We start from the raw sequence: 18,870 nt of genomic DNA, 5'->3' as shown, positions 1-18,870 counted from the left end.
GTCATTTCATTTGGGCCGGAATACTGGAGGTGCAGGCAGTGACTTGCACTGAGGGTGTAAAGCCCCATTGTTTCTATAAGGATGACTACTAGTGTTATGAGATTCTTTTTGCCTTTTTTGAGCTGGTTACCATGAAATCACATGAACGTTGGCATACATATCTTGTCTTGACAGTAAAAGAGATGGACGAACAGACTCATTGATTTCAATGGGAGGGCACTGACACAAATTGAACGTTTTTTCAATTGCCCTCCCATCGTACTGCGCAGACTCAAACTTAACTTTGTGACCTTAGCGTCGAACTGAATCTTGTAACTCGTGTGATAGATGGTTCACACAGGGTCACTACTCAGGGACAGAGGTTTGACTCCGGGTTAAGCCCAAGGACTCCATAGCGCCCCCTTATGTCACAGAGTCTTGATGTCAGCCTTTAGTTTCAGCCACATACACCAAAAGTGGTAGGCGTGTGGAGCTCCCCAAGACTAATGTGCATGTGCTAACAACTTGTGACATGAGATTCTGTCTACAGGGAGTGTTACAATCTCATGGCATGCCTCAGCAAGTGTCTTGTGATGTATTGGTTCTCAGAATTTGAGATGATGAATCCCTTACACAGTCTACACCATGTACACTACATTTTGGGACTCTCTGTCTATCTAGCAGACCCTGCAGCATCGTTTCAAAGATCTGTAATGTTACATGTTTACATTCCTCATTTATCCCAGGCATACACACACACAGACTCACACACATAGGTGCACACATACTTATGCACACATTCTGTATACACACACACACAAAAACACACACACACACACACACACACACACACACACACACACACACAAACATGAGCATACACAAATAAACACACATACTGTACACAGTCACGCATTAACATAACACACATTAAAACCCAGAGTAAATGTTAAAGTTTGGACTCATAATTTATGTGCTTTTGACGATTTTACAGTACAGAATAATACTGAAGGTCAAAATATGATATAACACATCTAAGCAGAACATTTTATACAAATTAAAAGATTCTGCTGTGATAGGTTTTCTCAAAGCCATCATCAAACTCAAATTTAGCACACACATTAGATGTGTACATTTAACACACATATAACATGTGCATGTGTGACGAAATGTTGTAGTATGTAGAACACTTTACAGGAAACTGTAAACACAGACCAGAATCTTAATGGTATTTACTCATTTTAACTTTTATTTATTTCACCAGTGGATCATTGATGATGGCATTTGGGTGATCATCCAGAATAGACCACATTTTAATTTTACCCAGTAACCGACCAAAACTGATACCTTAGCCCAGTGATAAGCAAACTGTGTGCTGTTGTATGTTCGCCAAGCTATTGGCTGCCACAAGCCACTTTTCAAACCGCGTTTTTTCATGGAAGATCAGGAACTCAGTTTGGCCCTTAAGGATGTCGATGGGCAGGGAGAGACTGGGGGAGGAGGGAGGAGCAGGGTGTGTTGCGTAAGAGGCGTTGTGAACATGCATTTTTTAAATGAAAACAGGCGAAGCGCGGCTCATAGTTCATAGATGCTTTTTAGTCCAAATTGACTCACAATGGCATCAATACAAGCGATCGCAGAAGAAAACACCATGGCCTGTGACCTCATGTTGATGGAAGGCCGATGGTCATCATGGGGACTACAGTGAGCAGGATAGAACGTACAGTACTGTATACTGTATACGCTGTAGCTTGACCATGGAATTACGAAAGCACGGTGCTGATCCAGTAAGTCTATCAAACCCATGAGGATTTGAATTAAATTCTTGCTGCCATAAGAGGCCAATGTAGAGTAACAAACAGAGGAGTTACAGTACATGTGTCATAGCTAATGAAGGACCAAACATGTCGCTGCATTTTGAATCACCTGTAATGCTCTCATCATTGCATACATGCATACAACAATGCATTGCAACAGCTATGGCCATTTTTCTTTTTCTACTTTCTCCCCTCTTTTTCACACAGACCCATTTAAATATTCAAGAAGAGCAAATTGATGTTTATAGAAACAGGTAATACAGCTATGCTACTTGGAATAGGTCAACATAGAGAGCTCATGTTCCACTACAAGGCATTCAAAAACTCAAAGAACTGCAATGCTGTATGAGGAGAGAATTGAGAGATGAGAGAGAATTTGACATCCTCTCCGCCTCAGTTTGGAACTTTCTTGTCACCTTCAGTGAAATATGCCAGTGAGAATGTGCCGGTTTGGTTGGTGGGTAGCATAAATTGCCTCTAGTCAGAGATGGCATTTGCAGACATCTTACACAAGCCCTTTCTTGAGATGGACCTGTCTAATCCTGTAGGAATTGTAGGAATGCTGAAGAGAGCTTTGAATATCTAGCATAGATCTTGGTGAATAGAGACTAAAATCTGGGTTTGATTCAGCCTATAATTAACACATTAAGTTGCAGATGCATCAGTGGCAAAATATTGCATTGCTCTATTTTTTGTCTTGGTATAAAAGAGGGTTTTTTAGGAACTTCAGTTCATTACCAGTAGTCTTATTTTGTGATGAATAAAGGAAAGTTATTGATAAGTTAAAGGAAAGTTATTGATTTGGTTTTGTTTGTTGATGGTAATAGCCCATAATGAATATCCATAATACAGATACCCTAACCAAGACCGAATGAGATTAGTAAATTGGCACATTGCGTGAAGTGGGACACTTAAGCTTGATCCCCAATATCTTGATGTAGACAGACGATTAAATATCTAATTTATATATTCAAAGATGTTATATCATGTAATATCTTTACTTTATACAGATAACATTTCTCTAACACTAGTGATGTTATAAATAGGCCTACATTGAATAGGGAAAGCGCATGGTTCTGCATGACCAGTTGGCTAATCTATTAAGGGACATTCCTGTGTCAGATAGTACCATTCTCTTACCTGCACACACCCGCAGTGAGGCAGAAAATGACTTTCCCCCACCCTGCCTCCAATAACTGCAGGCCATTCAGGTTTCATGGACCAAACCAGTTTCATATCATCTTAAACTCCGAGGGCACTTAAGCCGTTCCTCCTCAATTAACACGCCCACATCTTCGTGAGAAAACTCTTCTCCTGCTCCTTACTGTTGTATTTCATCTCAGTGACGGTGTGGGTGTCTTTGCTGTGGAAATGGCAGAGCCGAGTTTTGCGGTCGCTCAGGACCAGCTGAGCTGTCAAATTTGTCTGGACCTACTCAAGGACCCGGTGACTATTCCCTGCGGACACAGCTACTGTACAAACTGCATTTCCGACTACTGGGGCACAGCCAAAGTGGAAGAGGGCTACAGTTGTCCTCATTGCCGGCAGACCTTCGACTCAATGCCGCTCCTCGGCCGCAACACCATACTGGCTGGAATGGTGGAGAGACTGAAGACAGCAGAAGTCCCTCAAGTCCCCCAAGCCCCAGAGGAGCCTCCAGATAACAACTGCTATGCCGGACCCGGGGACGTGCCGTGTGACTTCTGCATTGGGAAGAAACTTAAAGCCATCAAATCCTGCCTTGCGTGCCTGGCCTCGTACTGCGAGTCTCACCTCGCACCTCATTTAGAGACACCCCGCCTCAAGAAGCACAAGTTAGTGCCGGCCACTGCACAGCTGGAGGAACAGCTCTGTGAGCCCCATGACAAACTCCTGGAGGTGTTCTGCTGCATGGACAAAACATTAATCTGCATACAGTGCGCAATGGAAGAACACAAAGGCCATGACATAGTACCGATAGCACAAGAGAGAGCCGATAGACAGGTGAGTCTAAAATGATCCTTTTAATTCAAGTGATATTATGTTAACATTGACAAAAAGCAGTTATATGTGCCTTCTGTCCAGGAGATGATAACTCATGAAAGCAGGTGAACCTTCTGGTATGCTTTGGGAGGGGAAACTGAAAAAGTAATAATGCAAAACAGGTTTTTCTGACCCACTAATCCATTTACTAAAAAGTACTTCTCAAACTGAGTAGAACACAATGAAATGGAAGTATGACATATATTCCAAACAGCTTCAGTCAACGACTAATCACATCTATTATCACGTCTGGTAACTTGTCGAGCCACACTGTAAACCCTCAGGGTGTTTTGCCCTCTCCAGCAAGCACTAATCCCCTGCAGCTGGAAAGGGTAATGATGCCAGAACATTCCGTTACTAAAACTTGCTTGGATAAATGACATCCAATATAACAGAAGTGACATGTGTAAAGAAAATGATTAAGTCCTTTTAAGATTCAAATTGAAAAAAGCCTACTCTGGGATAAGGGCAGTTAGTACACTTTAATGAAACACTTGGTGGATTCTGTGAAACACTTGGTGGATGTTTTTACATACAACCATGGCCAGTGAAAAGGCTTATGATGAGAACTCATGATGCCACTGTACCTTTTTAAGGAAAAGGTTGAATTGCTCCTGATTTTGGTAAATTGTTCCCATGTCCACAGAAAGAGTTTGCGAAGACTCAGGACCTGTACCAGCAGAGGATTCAAGCGCGAGAGAAGGAGCTGCAGGACCTAAAAGGAGCCATGGATGCCCTCAAGGTAAATCTGGCTAGGGGAGTAGACATCAATGGCAGACCTGCTCAAACAGCCCATGGGAGTGTCTCTCCATTCAGACCATGAGTGCGCTCAGAACACTGTGTTCCTAACAGACCCCCCTCGTTCTGTCCTGTCTCCCCACAGCACTCTGCACAGGCAGCAGTAGAGGAGAACGAGAGGACGTTCAACCTGCTCATCCACTCGATAGAGAGAAGGCGGTCGGAGATGAAGGAGCTGATCAGAGTCCAGGAGAGGACCGAGCTGGGTCTAGCCGAAGGCCTCCTGGAGAAGCTGGAGAAGGAAATCGGCGAGCTGAAGAAGAGGGACGCCGAGCTGGCCGAGCTGGCGCAAACAGAGGACCACGTTCGTTTCCTGCAGGTAACGTTCCCCGTCTAGCCTGGCATAGCCCTCCGTAAGATTCCGCTCAATTTTCATTTCCCTACAATATTAGTACGAGGGTTTGGTATGACCAGGCTATTACCGGCCATGTCACATACATATGAGGAGCTTTCAGATGCAGAAAACTTAGAATTACTCAGTTGAATACATATTTGAAGAGGTTTTGTAGTTTTGTAGTCTGTATTCATTTCTTCATCCACTCTCTCTTTCTCTCTCTCTTCTCTCTCTCTTGACTCATTAGAGCTACCAGTCTCTTTGTGCAACTCCTCCACCAGCAGACATCCCACACATCCCTGTACACCAAAGCAGACCTTTGGCAGACTTGAAGAGGACTGTCTCTTATCTCAAAGAAAGAATAGACAGTTTTTGCAAAGAGGAATTAGTGAAAATCTACGGAAGTGGTATACCTATTTTTTTCGTCATTCTCACCTGTTTTTAAATGCTGCATCAAGTTATTGTCATCAATTTTGAAGTAACATGTTCTGAGAATGTGTAACAATTGACACTCAGAAAGGGGCAAGACTCTTGTTCACACTATTCTGACTGTTTTTCTCCAAAGCGACATATGTCCACCTCATACCAGAACCACGTGCCAAAGATGAGTACTTACAATGTGAGTCTTCATTACTTCTATTACAATGAGTAAAAAGTAAAGTACAGCAACCGTTTGACTAGTCGTTCATTTGCATCCATAGAACTGAAGGATATGTGTAGGATATATGTACACTGACTTGTTCAATTCATTTCGTTGTTGATTTCTTGTTTGCACCTGAGATAATTGTGTTAAAATATTGTTATGTGCCATTTCCCACCCCTAATAGACTGCGGCAATTTCACAATGGATCTCAACACAGCCAACAACTGTCTCTGTCTGTCCGAGGGCTGCAAGGAGGCTTCCAACACCATGAAGGTGCAGTCCTACCCCAACCACCCAGGGAGGTTCCTGAATCCCGCGCAAGTGCTGTGCAAAGAGGCCATAACCGGCCGGTCCTACTGGGAGGTGGAGTGGAGCGGGGAAAGTGGGGTGGGCCTGGCGGTCTCGTACAAAAGCATCAGCAGGAAAGGGAGCACGGGCGACTCCAAGTTCGGCTCAACCATTAGCTCCTGGAGATTGCGCTGTTCTCCCGCGAAGTATACGTTCAAACACAGCAATGAAAAGATCGAGATCCCCATCCCCGACCCTGCCCCCAGCTCCAATAGAGTAGGAGTGTATGTGGATCACAGGGCAGGCATCCTGGCCTTCTATAGTGTCGCTGACACCATGAGCCTCCTCCACCGAGTGCAGACGCGATTCTCTCAGCCCCTCTACCCTGGCTTTTTGATCCATATCAATTCGAAAGTGAAGTTTTACCAAAAATCTTTAAACCTCCACCCCTTATGCAGTCTTCCTAATTGTGGTTAATCGGTATCTCTGGCATGAAACTGCCAATTCAACACCTCACTCACACCTACTGATGTTGTGGCCAGATTCTTCGAAGCAAAAGCTTAGGAAACACTAGAATAGTAAGGCCTCACAGGGCAATATGTTTTCAAAGGCAGTGATGAAGGTGTCATTCAACAAAGCCTGGTGGGTTTGGTAGAGTTCTTTATAGCTCTCTGCTGGTGCTGTATGAATCAGCGCATGTTAGCTTCAACGGTAGTTGTATGAAGTGTGAACATAACTTTAATGTGAAGACCAGTCACAATGGTGGTGGGAGAACTCAGAGGTGAGGAGTGAGGGGACATAGAGTTAAGGGTTTACTGTAGTTGTTATTGTGTTTTCGATGCTACTGCTGAGAGATTGATATACGGTGAAGTTGGATATTGTTGGAGGCTAGTAAGATTTGACAAAGACTATTTATTTTTGGAGACTGAGTTATCGGTCTGGTTTAATTTTGTCCGAGGATTGAAATGTGGACTGTGAAATTCAAACCTTAATTCCAACGGTAGGCGTTTTAATCGTAATTTTCTAAACTCCTTCATTTTAATTAGCATTAAAAAATGTGAATTAACTGTGTAAGTATAATTTGTGGATCTATCTGAATTTGAAGATGTTCTTAAGAAAGGTGAAACGGGTTGGAATTTTGTTCTGTAATGAAGGCATGCTTGATGCTCAATGAAGAAGAGTGAAGTCGACAAGTCCACACGCATTGACTCACAAATTTTGAGGCAAGTCTGTGGGGCTTTAAGGCTGCCCCACTGCCAAATTTCTGTTTTTCGGAATTAGGGTGCATTACAGTGCATAGCGCTGTAGTGTGAAACAAAAGCACAGTAAACAGCTACCATAAAGTGTAAATAATATGCAGTGCCGTTTTGGGCCTTACCTAGGGGGTGGGGAGGGAGGGGTTACACCAGTTAGTACCATTCTTGTTTTGGACCCTTCTTAAGGACCTTTCTTTAAGACCTACAGTAACTATGGCATCATCATGTCATGGCAGATGTCATTTGCTTCATGGTCCAGTGTCGTAAATGTATCATGTCACTGTAATCTGTTACAGGCGTGGCTGCATTATGCTATGACAAATGATTGACATAGTAGATTAGGCTGTTATGATATGATTTGAGGATGTGTCACAACTAAGTACCAATAATGGTAACATGACTTACAGCATATCCTAACTGCATGCGAGCGACTAATTGCCGCGTATTGAATGCTCTGTCCACACTGAATCAATCCACAAACTTCGCGCTGCACAGCATTGTGTTGTGGTGGCACATCCTGTATGGACATTCCCATTGAAAACAATATAAAGACACAGATTTTGTCGCTAATGCTCGCTTGCAGTTTGGACACGGTGTTAGTCAAACCATTGGCCATCAGCTGCCATGTTGTATAGAGTAGAGTTGTAGACATAGCACAGTTTAAATAGTGCTACCCATCCTTTTAAGTGGGCCATACTATAATACTGTTCTTTTGATCTTTTCTTGTGTTGTAATGTAATGTAACAAACAGGCTTTAGGCCTGTGTATGCCCTATGCAGCTTTACCTGGATCAAAGAGGCACTAAAGAGAATTTATCTTGTTGGAAATTCAGCTAAACATATTTGAGATGGTTATTCTCTGTTAGTTTGGATGTGTGTGCATAGTTATGAAATTATGAGCTTGTTGAGGTTTGACCTTTCATTGTTGTTTCAATGTAATATCTAATCAAAAAGTGTGTGACACAAAAAAATGTGGTGATGGTAATGATGACAAAAAAACTGAAGATACTATATCATGTTGATGATCCAATCCCAAAAATGTAAACATGACATCTTCATGAACATGTGCAAATGTGAAGACACATTTGATTAAAATCATTTTCCCATCACACTTTTGCCTGTTCATTTGGTTGCTTGTCCCATTTATTATTATGTATTATTTGTGGCATATTTACACATAGTCCATGAGCCAGAGGCCCATTTTAGGCCAATCGTCGCCAACTGAGAGCACCAAACTGTATTATTGATTTCTGATAGCTACAGTATATGTGTCTGTAGCACAAAAATGTGTGATGAACATCTCAGCTGAAGCTTAGCAATCAATATAGAGGTAGTGTATGCCAAAAAAAACACCTAAAATGTATGCCCAAAGTATTATGCAGGGGCAGAAAAATCATCAGGAGGGTGGGACTTTTCAAAACTCAGTTCACATCTTAAGGGTATATGCTTTCAGAAAATGTATGGTTTGGTTGAATCAGTTCTCTAAATGGCTCAACCCAAAAGGTATTAGCCATACACCTAACTTATCTACTGTACATGTGTTATGCATGGGTAGCAAAGTAAAGAGGAAGGTGTGAATGTCAAACACCTCAATTAGATCTCACCCTGAGGGTTTAAGCTTTCAGAAAATATATACTGTAGTTCAGGTGGTTGAATCAGTGATTCCTAAATGGTACAGCCCAAAAAGTATCAGCCATATTCACCAATACACAATGTACATGAGTAGCGTACTAATGAGGAGGATGGGACATGTCTCATGTCATGTTAGATCACACCCTGAGGGTTTAAGCTTTCAGAAAAGATATGGTTTATGTTGAATCAGTTTGCCCTTCATTGTAGGCTACAGAACAAGATGTATTGTACACTTTCTCACCAGAAAATCCCATTCATTTCAATGGGACATTTATTTTAGAGGCTGTAAAAATCCTCAGCTGTGAGTTTGGAACTTCAATCACATTTGTTTTTGTCATGAGGAGTACAGACAAACAAAATAAAACCAGGTTTGGTTTGGTTTGGTGCCCTCTGCTACCACATCAGTCGGGAGACCTATTATACTGGTATTTAGGTTTGGTTTTTCGCCAATAATATCTGTCACTACTTGGATGGCTGGTTGAGGAATGTCAAAATAACATTGCAGGAAAATTACTGAACTTTTAAGTTGGAAAAATGCTTGAAGTGAAGTAATGGAACCACATAATCAGTTCCACCTTTAGCCAAGAGATGGCAGTAGAGGTATAGTAAACTAATGACTGTCATTGGTTCAGTGTATGAGCTACAACCAACGGCATACTTCCATTGTAACATTGAATTAAAGTTTCCTCATACAGCTGCATAATTTACTATGCAAAGTGTGCCTTGGAACAGAATAATTGACCCCTTCCTTTTTGCCATTTGTTTTTTATTGCTCATTCAGTATATCCATTTAAAAATCAACATAGAATTTCAAAGGACTAAAGTGCTTTCTTTTGAAATCAGTGGACTAGACAAGATTGAACCTTTCGAACTGTATAAAGAGAGTTTCACAGTACCCTAGAGAACCACATAATTTGCTTGCTTTGTTTCAGAGTTTGTGGCAGTTGATGGTTAAATTATGTGTAGGCCTATAATATAACACTGAGTTACAATGCAAAAAAAACAAAACAACTAAGATGGAAGACGACTTTAGGAGTGAAAGAATTTATTTATTTTTTCATGTGATTGGGTTCCTGTGAGAATTCTGATGAGAGGCCAGCTTTTTCAAAACAGCACCAAATGATGCTTGCTTGAATGGTCATGGAATATACGCTGTCTAGTATTGCGTCCCACTCTGCATACTTCTGCTCGTACTCTGTCATGCAGTGTCCTGTGTGCACTATGGCATAGAGTGTGAAATTTCAACTGAGTAGTGTCATTTTAAATCAGACGCCAACTTTGTGCACTTAGCGGAAATGGCAATCTCAACAATTAAATGTGATATTGCTGGTGTCTTATAATTGACAGCAGCCTAGACTTGCAAACAGGAGCATTTTAATGTTACAGCTTCCTGATACATCTCTGTAGGGTGGGTTGGGTGGGTGTAGCAGCTCCAGCATCCTCAAAATGGTCCCTTCCCTTCCGCTACATACTCAAAATGGCGACTGTTAAGGGTGAAAAGTGTCCAGCATTCCACACTCAACTTTTTGACCATTCGGAATGCACCATCCAGGTTCTTGCAGTGCAGCATTTTTTTTTTTACCAGAATAATCAAGTGTGAATGCACACACTCAAATTAGGTATCATAAATCCAGAAGTACGCAGAGTGAGAAGCAGTTTAGATCACTGGCTCTGAGGGCTGGGATAAGTCTGAGAGTCTAAAGTCTAAATCCTTGACCATGTCTTTACAAAAGAAATCAGCTGTAGTTACTATCAAAACACAGGAGAGCCAGGAGAGCCATTTTGTAATATCAAACCACTGAAAGCACTTCCACTGAAAAGTAGAACATTTGAAATATTACTTTGTCGTGACAAAACCGTTAGCAGATCAAACACAATCACTACAGAATATCAAAATGACACAACAAATCTGTACACTCACTCACAACAGCCATATGTACAAAACACATGTTCAGTGGTACACATTTCTGTACACCTTTAGATACCAGACATGTTGGCATGGCACAGTAAGGTTTTACTTACTGCTGGGTATGTAGAAGGGAGGACATCTGTCTGGACACATACTAGAGCCACTCCCCCCCCCCCCCCCCCCCCCCCCCCTTACACATATGGAGGCTTTCACTTTCTCACATGAGTGTGTGTGTGTGTGTGTGTCTATGTGGTCTGTCTGTCTGTCGGTCTGTCTGTCTGTCTGTGTCTGTCTGTGCATGTCTGTGCATGTTTGACTGTGAAAGATAAATAGTCTGGGCATGTGAGCGTGAGAGACATAGTTTGGGTGTGGAGCATTTCAGGCTCCTTGGCTTGATTGACGTCTTGCCAACAATGCTTTGCATGTGAGGGATGCTTTTATCACAATGAGGCATCTATTTTGGCAGTGTTGAGCAGTGTTGGATAGCGTACATAGCAACATGACACTAACCTGATTGACAGTCCTAAATGTGTGGCTTATAACTTCACTTCCCAACTCAAGAGATGCTCATGAACTTGAAATCTCAGTCTGGAATAGAATTATTAGTAAGGCATTAGATATTTTAGTGCCAATGAGTTTACTTTGTCCCGTGACCATAATAACATTAAGATTTTAAGCAGACTAATAGTCATAAACAACACACCAATGAGCCAAATCGTTTCAGGTGAAGATTCCAAGTTCAATCAATATCTCTTGAGATGGCACCAGGAACAACACTTCCTTAGTCTCAGGATATCGGGGCAGAACATTAGTATGTTTCCATTGAGGAGGGCCTTATTACAAAATGAGTTACTGTCGCAGGAACTTTTGAGAAGTATTGGCAATTCCTTGGCATCCAGAGAGCACCCTGTGATAATGCATCGTAAGCATTATGGAGATTGCTTTCTACTACCTCCGCTGGAATGATAAAAGTCCTTCAAAGAGAGCAAGCCCTAGTCTTTGAGTTTGTACAGTCTTCACCTTTAGCTAAGGCCTCAGTTCTGTTTCTTTTTTTAAAAGCAAATCATAAATAAAATCCCTTACTCCTCCTCTGAGAAATTTCACATGTACACTTAGACATGGGTATGCTAATATGTTTTCTAACAGTGGCATATCCTCAGGCCTACCCTACAAACAGCAATTGACTAATGTGGTTCTGGGGCCACTGTAAACAACCTGTGACTTACTGACATCATAAACCTGACTCTAGCTGGTGATGATCAAGAGCCTTCTGCGGACGACGAGGCTCTCACGATGACGCAACAGATGAAAAGAGAGTTGATAGAAGACCTACTAGAAATCGGAGATCCTTAAAATGATCAGAGTCTATTCACAAAAAAGAAAAATGCACAGGGCAGGAAAACAGTCATATCAGCAGCTTAAAGCTGTGGCTTTTCACATGTACCCTGTCTACCTACGGAGGTAACAGTAGCATCCCGTGGCTTTATCTCCACACACCATGTCTTTCTTCCTCAGATCATCTTCATGTTGAACTTCCGAGCGCCTCCTTGGCCTCCGCTGGACGAGGGGCCGTCCACCTTCCGGAAGGAGTACTCCACGGAAAAGTTGTTCTTGTGCTGGCCGCGCCCGCGGCTCCAGATGAAGAGCAACAGGAAGCAGAAGAGCACCACGCCCAGGAAGGTGATGCAGCCCATCGCCGTGGAGATGAGGATGGTCTTGAGGTCCAGCGTGAACTTGAGGAAGACGCGCGTGTCGTTCAGGCTGGTGTCGTTGAGGTCGCCCACGTAGTACGTGCGGTTGACCACCAGGGCGGCGTCCAGGGGCAGCCCGCTGACGGTGAGCGTGGCGAAGTAGGTGTCGTTGCCGCCGGCGTTGCTGGCGATGCAGATGTAGGTGCCGCTGTCGGTCACCTGGGCGTAGCGGATCTCCAGCGTGCCCTCGGGCAGCACGGTCACGCGGCCGGCGCTCTTGGTGGTGATGCGGCGGCGCTGCGGCGAGATCCAGAAGATGACGGGCGCCGGCTCGCCCTCGGCGCGGCACGCGAACGCCACCTGCTGGCCCTCGCGCGCGCTCACCTGCTGCAGCTTGCGGTTGCGGATCTTGGGCCGCTGGCACGTGAAGTGGTCGAAGAGCGCCGCGTCGGAGAAGTCGCTCAGCGCCTTGCCCTGCACCTCCACCGGCGCCGCGCACACCGGCGGCCGGCCGTCGAAGTCCAGCGTCTTGCGGCGCTGCAGGATCCACAGCAGGCGGCAGTCGCAGGCCAGCGGGTTGCCGTCCACCCGCAGCGTCTCCAGCGTGTTGACCGAGTGGAAGGAGCCCTCCTCCAGCGTCACCAGCCCGTTGTCGGACAGGTTGAGCAGCCGCAGCTGCCGCAGGCCCCCCAGGCCGTACGGCTGCACCTGCAGCAGTCGCGTGCCCACCAGGTGCAGCTCCTTGAGGCGCAGCAGGTCCCGCAGCGCCCAGGACTCCAGCACGGCGATGGGGTTGTGCGAGAGGTTGAGGCTGCCGAGGTGCGCCAGGTTGCGGAGCGCGCTGGTGGGCACGCTGGTGATGTTGGTGTGGGTGATGGACAGCCAGGACAGGTTGAGGCCCTGGAAGCTGTGCGGCGAGATGTGCTCCAGCAGCGGCCAGTGGTCGATCTCCAGGCCGCGCAGGCCGCCCAGCTTGCGGAAGTTCTGCTCCTCCAGGGCGGCGACGCTGAGGTAGCGCAGCCGCAGCGTCACCAGGCTCCGCAGGTAGGACAGCGACTGGCCCGAGATGGAGGTCAGGTTGCAGCGCTCGATGGTGAGCTCGCGCAGCCCCACCAGGCCCAGGAAGGCCTTGTTGGAGACGTACACCAGGTCGTTGTCGCCCACCTCCAGGTTGCGCAGGCTGTGCAGGTCCTGGAAGGTGAAGTCCAGCAGGATGACGATCTTGTTGTCGCTCAGGTCCAGCGCGGTGAGGTTGGCCAGGCGCGAGAAGGCGCCCATGGGCACCAGCTTGAGCTGGTTGGCGCGCAGGCGCAGCACGCGCAGGCTCCGCAGCTCGGCGAAGGCGTTGGGCTCCAGCACGCTGATGCTGTTCTCGCTCAGGTCCAGCTCCTCCAGCCGGCCGAACGCGGCCAGGTCGCCGTGCTCCACCCAGCGCAGCTTGTTGCCCTTGAGGTCCAGCGTGCGCGTGTCGGCGGGGATGGCCTCCGGGATGGCCGTCAGGCGCTTGTAGGCGCACAGCACCGACCGCTGCTGCGGCACGCAGTCGCAGCGCAGCGGGCAGCCCGCGCCCTGGGACAGGACCGCCGCCGCGTGCAGCTGGAGCAGCAGGCCGAGCAGCGCCAGGCCGCCGCGGAGCGCCATGCCCCCCACCCCCCCGCTCGTCCTCACCGGTGCCGGATCACTGCACCACACACCTGCGCAGAGACAAGCACAAGCCTGCTGGTTAGCACCACATTTCAACTCTTCACGTCAGTCATTCACTACTGTTATTTGAACCTTTTCACTGCAACAGTTACCCTGGAAGTACAGAGTTCTCGCGAGAACACAATTTGAATTGTGTCAGCAAGATTCTCTAGCAATGAGCAATGATGCGCATTACTTTTACCCCAAGCATCAGGGGAAACCACATCAAATCACATCGGTGTATCTGACAGAGGCGAGCTAAACTGATGGCGACAGCGCTGCAACTTTCTGCAGACATTGGTCATAGTGTTATCCAATCGCGTCAAAGTCCAGAATCAGTCAGAGTAAACATAGGGCGTTATGTTATTCAATTGCATGCAGTGAGATGTTCAAATGCATGCTTGGTGCCTCCCCTCGAGTTGGGCCATTACATTATTTGTGGTCAGACCCTTAATCTGAAAGATTACCAGGGTCTGGATTTTCCAGGATATGCAACAATAGAGATCTGTTGATCTTTTGGATTGTTTCAGTCAATGGCGATTATCCACAAAGTTTCATTTAAGCCATTGATCTATGAACAGAGGGATTAAACTGGGCTTGTTCTTCAGTCAGAACAGATTGGAATGCTGTCGTTTGTAGTAGTGTGTGGAATGTGGATTAGTACTTCAGGATTTTAGTAGAGAAGTGGTTGATCTAATGGTTATTCCTTTATTGATTCTGTTCCCAACATGTAGTATCGAGCAGAGAATCACTTTCTGTACTTATCAGTGTGATTAGAATCAGACAAGTGCTGTTCTTGATTGATGAAAATTAGACACTTCACTCTTTATGCTGATGATGTGGTTTGCTCAACCAGCCCACAGACTAATTGGCCCTGTTGTTTAGACACTGTTCATCTGATGAAAGGACAAGAGCAACAACACACAACAGCAAACAGACAAAGTTTGGTGAGGAGCAAAGATGACCACTGTGTTTCCTAAGGCAAGAGCTGTCCTCGGCAATTAAGGGAAACAAACAGAAAATGAGGTCATTCCATCAGAATGTCTGTGACATCTTTACAATACTGGGAAAGGTTACTAGTCCTCAAAATAAAGCTTTCTTGAGCACAGTCACTGACAAAAAAAAGGATATCATTATGTTGAGCAGCAAGGGCATGCCACGGTGTGATACGGCTACGGCTGATTTGATCTGTGGATCTCCGCACATGTCCCATTCCATCACAGGAGAGGGACATGTCCGACAGAGCGATACAGATGTGTGCCAGGAGACTATGTTTAGACCTAGACCTTGTAGATAAATAATACATGTCATACTGTAAATATACAGAAATTAACACACAAATAGCCATATAGCCAGCTCAGGGACCTTTACCATATCAATACCTTATGTTTTTTTTTAATGTACAGTAGTCCTCACAGATAACAAGTAATTTTAACAAGAAATGAATAAATATATGCATATTATGATGCCAGAGCATACACCAAATAGGAAGAAAGGACATTAATTCAACTGCAGCACGTCTCTGAAAATGTTACTGAGTTTAAAAAAAAAAAAAAACATTTCAAACTCTATTAGGAAGCTCCAGTGCCTGAGGTGGAGAAGACAGATAAAAGACAGAAGCAGTTGAGCAGCATATCTGCATAATGTCAACAAGTCTTGAAACACGTTCGTTCACAGTTTCACTTGACTTGCAGTAAGAGGATGAGCTAGCTGATCCCTGTTTGAGAACACTGTCAGGACATAAATGTCAGGACATAAAGGGTACACATATCTATCACCGGTCTCCACCAACCTGTCTGTCTCAGCCACCACTGCCCACTCATGTCACATGGTGACAGGCTTATCGAGTCATAAAAATCCATTGTTAAAGAAACCGCCAACAAATCATGCTGCCTCTAAAATGTTACGGCCAGGCATGTGAACAGCTCGCGCTTCATGGACACTCCGTCCACTCTATTACAGAACCCAAGTGCCCCGCATGCTTGCCGTCTGTGTGTCTATGTGCTGTTTGCTGTTGGTGGGTTGAGGCGCGGTCCCCTTAAGCCCAGCTTGTCGCCACCATGCCACACTGCAAACTCACCTCTGGCTCAAAGGTTCAGACAGACCCCACTCTCAAATGCCAAACCGTTATTGAACACTGACTGACACGGCGAGCCTGATTTCAGCCACAAAACAACCCCACACAGCCACCCGCCCCAGCCGCCCACACCCTAATCTGCCAGCTACCCATCACCCACACACCCCTCCTTGCAAAAACATCTCGGATAACTTGGGACACATGACCGCCACCACACCCCCTCCCCTCCTCCTCACTTAACCAACACCCCCGACCCCATAACCCATATCGGGTGGCACTGACAAGCCCTCCAATCGCCACAAGCCTCCTTGGGCAGCAACAGGTGGGCACTGCCAACCATTACCAGACAATTAGCACTGGCAGGACTCAGGGGGGTGAGGGGGGGTCGCGGATTCCTCTGCGCTGCTCTCCTCTGCACTGTCCAGCCCCGCTCGTTACATGGCAGGAAGTGCCTACCGTTTCACAGGCTGTTCCGCTGGCCACTAGCCCCCCTCGGGCTCCTCAGCAGGGTGATTGATGCATTCCCTCCATTTCTACTGCCTGTCTGCAGGGCATATTTCAAGTCCTCCACCTCACACACACACACACACACCCACACACCCACACACACACCTTCTCACACATGGGCCCGTTAAATTTAAGTGCCCATTCCACATAACTCTTTGACATCAAGATTAACGCAAGGCCAAAGAGAAATATTCCTCTTAACTGATTCTGCCATTAAGAACGAGAGTCTTCAGTCTATAGTCTTCTCGTCTATATCTTCTAAAACCGTGTACTGTACTTTGCAGAATTGTCGGTCTTAGCTGTTTGATGCAAATATGAATGTCTTTCTAAAGCAGAAAGGATGTCTGGTGAGCGCTGTAAACATCTGCCCTGCTGTCTCCTGCTCGTAGCTTTGAGCACATAAAGACAGGGTGTAAACCTCAACTGAGGTTTCAACTGTTGCAAAAGGAGAATGAATTCCAATTCTTTAGTGCACTGCATAAAAGCATAGCTTAAGAGTGCAGCGCTTGTCTTCGGCTTTCGTCATCTCTCCACTCCCATTTCATATGCTTCTCTCGCAACCCTTGAGAGACCGAGGCATAAATTCAATTTGCATGTTCACAGGCAGTTTTTACGAGCAGTCACTTTTGACGCGAGGTTTATGCCTCTTTGCTGCCCCCTGTTGGAGAAGCACCAACCCACACACATCCTCAAATTACCACAATCCAGCCCGAGGCAGAGAAAGTCTATTAAAACTTCACAACTTCCTTGACAAGTTCCTCTCACAGACTTATGAAAAAAGTCGTTCCCACTTCTCCATTGTCTTTGCTAGTTCCAGCCGCAGATCAACAGTGAAGTGTTAGCGGACTCCCAGGGAGTGGAAATGAGGACGGGGGGGGGGGGTGGGGGGGGGTGGGGGGGTTGGTGTCAGACAGAGGACATGAGAGGGGCCCTTTTTTCCTCCCCAGCCGCCACCACTGTGTGCAGGCCTGACGAAAGGAAGTGTCAAAGCAGGCTCTCCGCCGAGCGCGCCGGGCTGCCACATTAGGAGTCCAAAGCCCAGGGAGGAGACAAAGGACCGGGAACCTCCGCAAATGAGACGCGGCTTCGCGCTGGAGCACGACTTGCGTACGCGGCTTTCATTTGTATCTGTGTGTGTGTGTGTGTGTGTGTGTGTGTGTGTGTGTGTGTAAGACAGGGGGGGGGGGGGGTGAGCCAAGTGTGTGTTTGAAATGTGAAAGTGGATTTGTGTGGGTGGGTGGTGGGGTATATGTGGGACTGTGTGTGCTTCTCCACGTCCTCTTCACCTCCGTGTTCTCTCTCTCTGTCTCTCCACCTGTGCTTGCATAACTGCTGCTAATAAAGGACACATTAGGCAAATGTGTGGATTAAACACACACACGCACACGCACACTCACACACACACACACACACACACACACACACACACAATCTCACACACCCACACACACTCACTCACTCACACACACACACACACACACCACCACCACCACACCAGTGCCTGGCGAACAGATGTCGTGCGAGGAGAAGAGGTGTGAAACCTCCACATGCTCTTGAAATCAGGGGAAATTAGTGCGGGCATCACAGAGGGAGAGGGCCAGGGGTTGCCGCTCGAGCACCAGCCAATCAGCGGCTCTCCTCTCTTGTCTCCCTGGCCTCCCTGTATTAGCTCCAGATCACGCATGACTCACCCAACGCCACTCTTTCTCTCTCTTCCTCTCTTCCTCTCTTCCTCTCTCTCTCTGGGGCTTACATAACAGGCAAAAAGCAGGCAGAGTCGTGCCGTGTCCGGCCCAGACGAAGCTAGCGCTATCCGGGAAGTCACCGCAATTCCACCGGAGGAGGGTGGTCCAAATAGAGCGCTAGTCACGAAGGGTGATATTTTTAGGGCTAAAAGCATCTTTAGTCCACTGTCTCACTAAATGGCCTGAATCTCCATTTCTGCAGAGCCATTAAGCAGCTTGCCACTGAGAAGATGCACAACAATGTGGGGTATGTGTGTGTGTGTGTGTGTGTGTGTGTGTGTGTGTGTGTGTGTGTGTGTGTGTGTGTGTGTGTGTGTGTGTGTGTGTGTGTGTGTGTGTGTGTGTGTGTGTATGTGTGTGTGTGTGTGTGTGTGTGTGTGTGTGTGTATGTGTGTGTGTGTGTGTGTGTGTGTGTGTGTGTGTGTGTGTGTGTGTGTATCACTAATACAAAGAAAAGAAGGGAAGGGGCGTGAGAGGAAAGGGGGTGAAG

The 18,870-nt window shown here is 46.2% G+C and overlaps 2 protein-coding genes across 2 annotated transcripts in view; one reads left to right on the top strand and one right to left on the bottom strand.

The window, feature by feature from the left end:
* Nucleotides 1-2,858: 2,858 nt before the first annotated feature.
* LOC134102025 (E3 ubiquitin-protein ligase TRIM16-like) lies at nt 2,859-7,253 on the top strand. The gene is made up of 6 exons (XM_062555973.1): nt 2,859-3,779; nt 4,465-4,560; nt 4,702-4,935; nt 5,198-5,357; nt 5,516-5,569; nt 5,778-7,253. The coding sequence occupies exons 1-6, from the start codon at nt 3,168-3,170 to the stop codon at nt 6,356-6,358; spliced, it is 1,737 nt and encodes a 578-aa protein (XP_062411957.1). The 5' UTR covers nt 2,859-3,167; the 3' UTR covers nt 6,359-7,253.
* A 3,635-nt stretch (nt 7,254-10,888) lies between these two features.
* Nucleotides 10,889-18,870, bottom strand: part of lingo3a (leucine rich repeat and Ig domain containing 3a) — a 31,996-nt gene continuing 24,014 nt past the window's right edge. The window contains exon 2 of the mRNA XM_062555895.1: nt 10,889-14,062. Coding sequence (XP_062411879.1) covers nt 12,189-14,009 — 1,821 coding nt within the window. The 5' untranslated portion in view covers nt 14,010-14,062 and the 3' untranslated portion in view covers nt 10,889-12,188. The remainder of the gene's footprint in view (nt 14,063-18,870) is intronic.

The sequence above is a fragment of the Sardina pilchardus genome, chromosome 15 (assembly GCF_963854185.1).
Source record: "Sardina pilchardus chromosome 15, fSarPil1.1, whole genome shotgun sequence".
Classification (NCBI taxonomy): Eukaryota; Metazoa; Chordata; class Actinopteri; order Clupeiformes; family Clupeidae; genus Sardina; species Sardina pilchardus.
The sequence above is the reverse complement of the archived record's forward strand: the minus strand, read 5'-3'. Positions and strand labels throughout refer to the sequence as shown.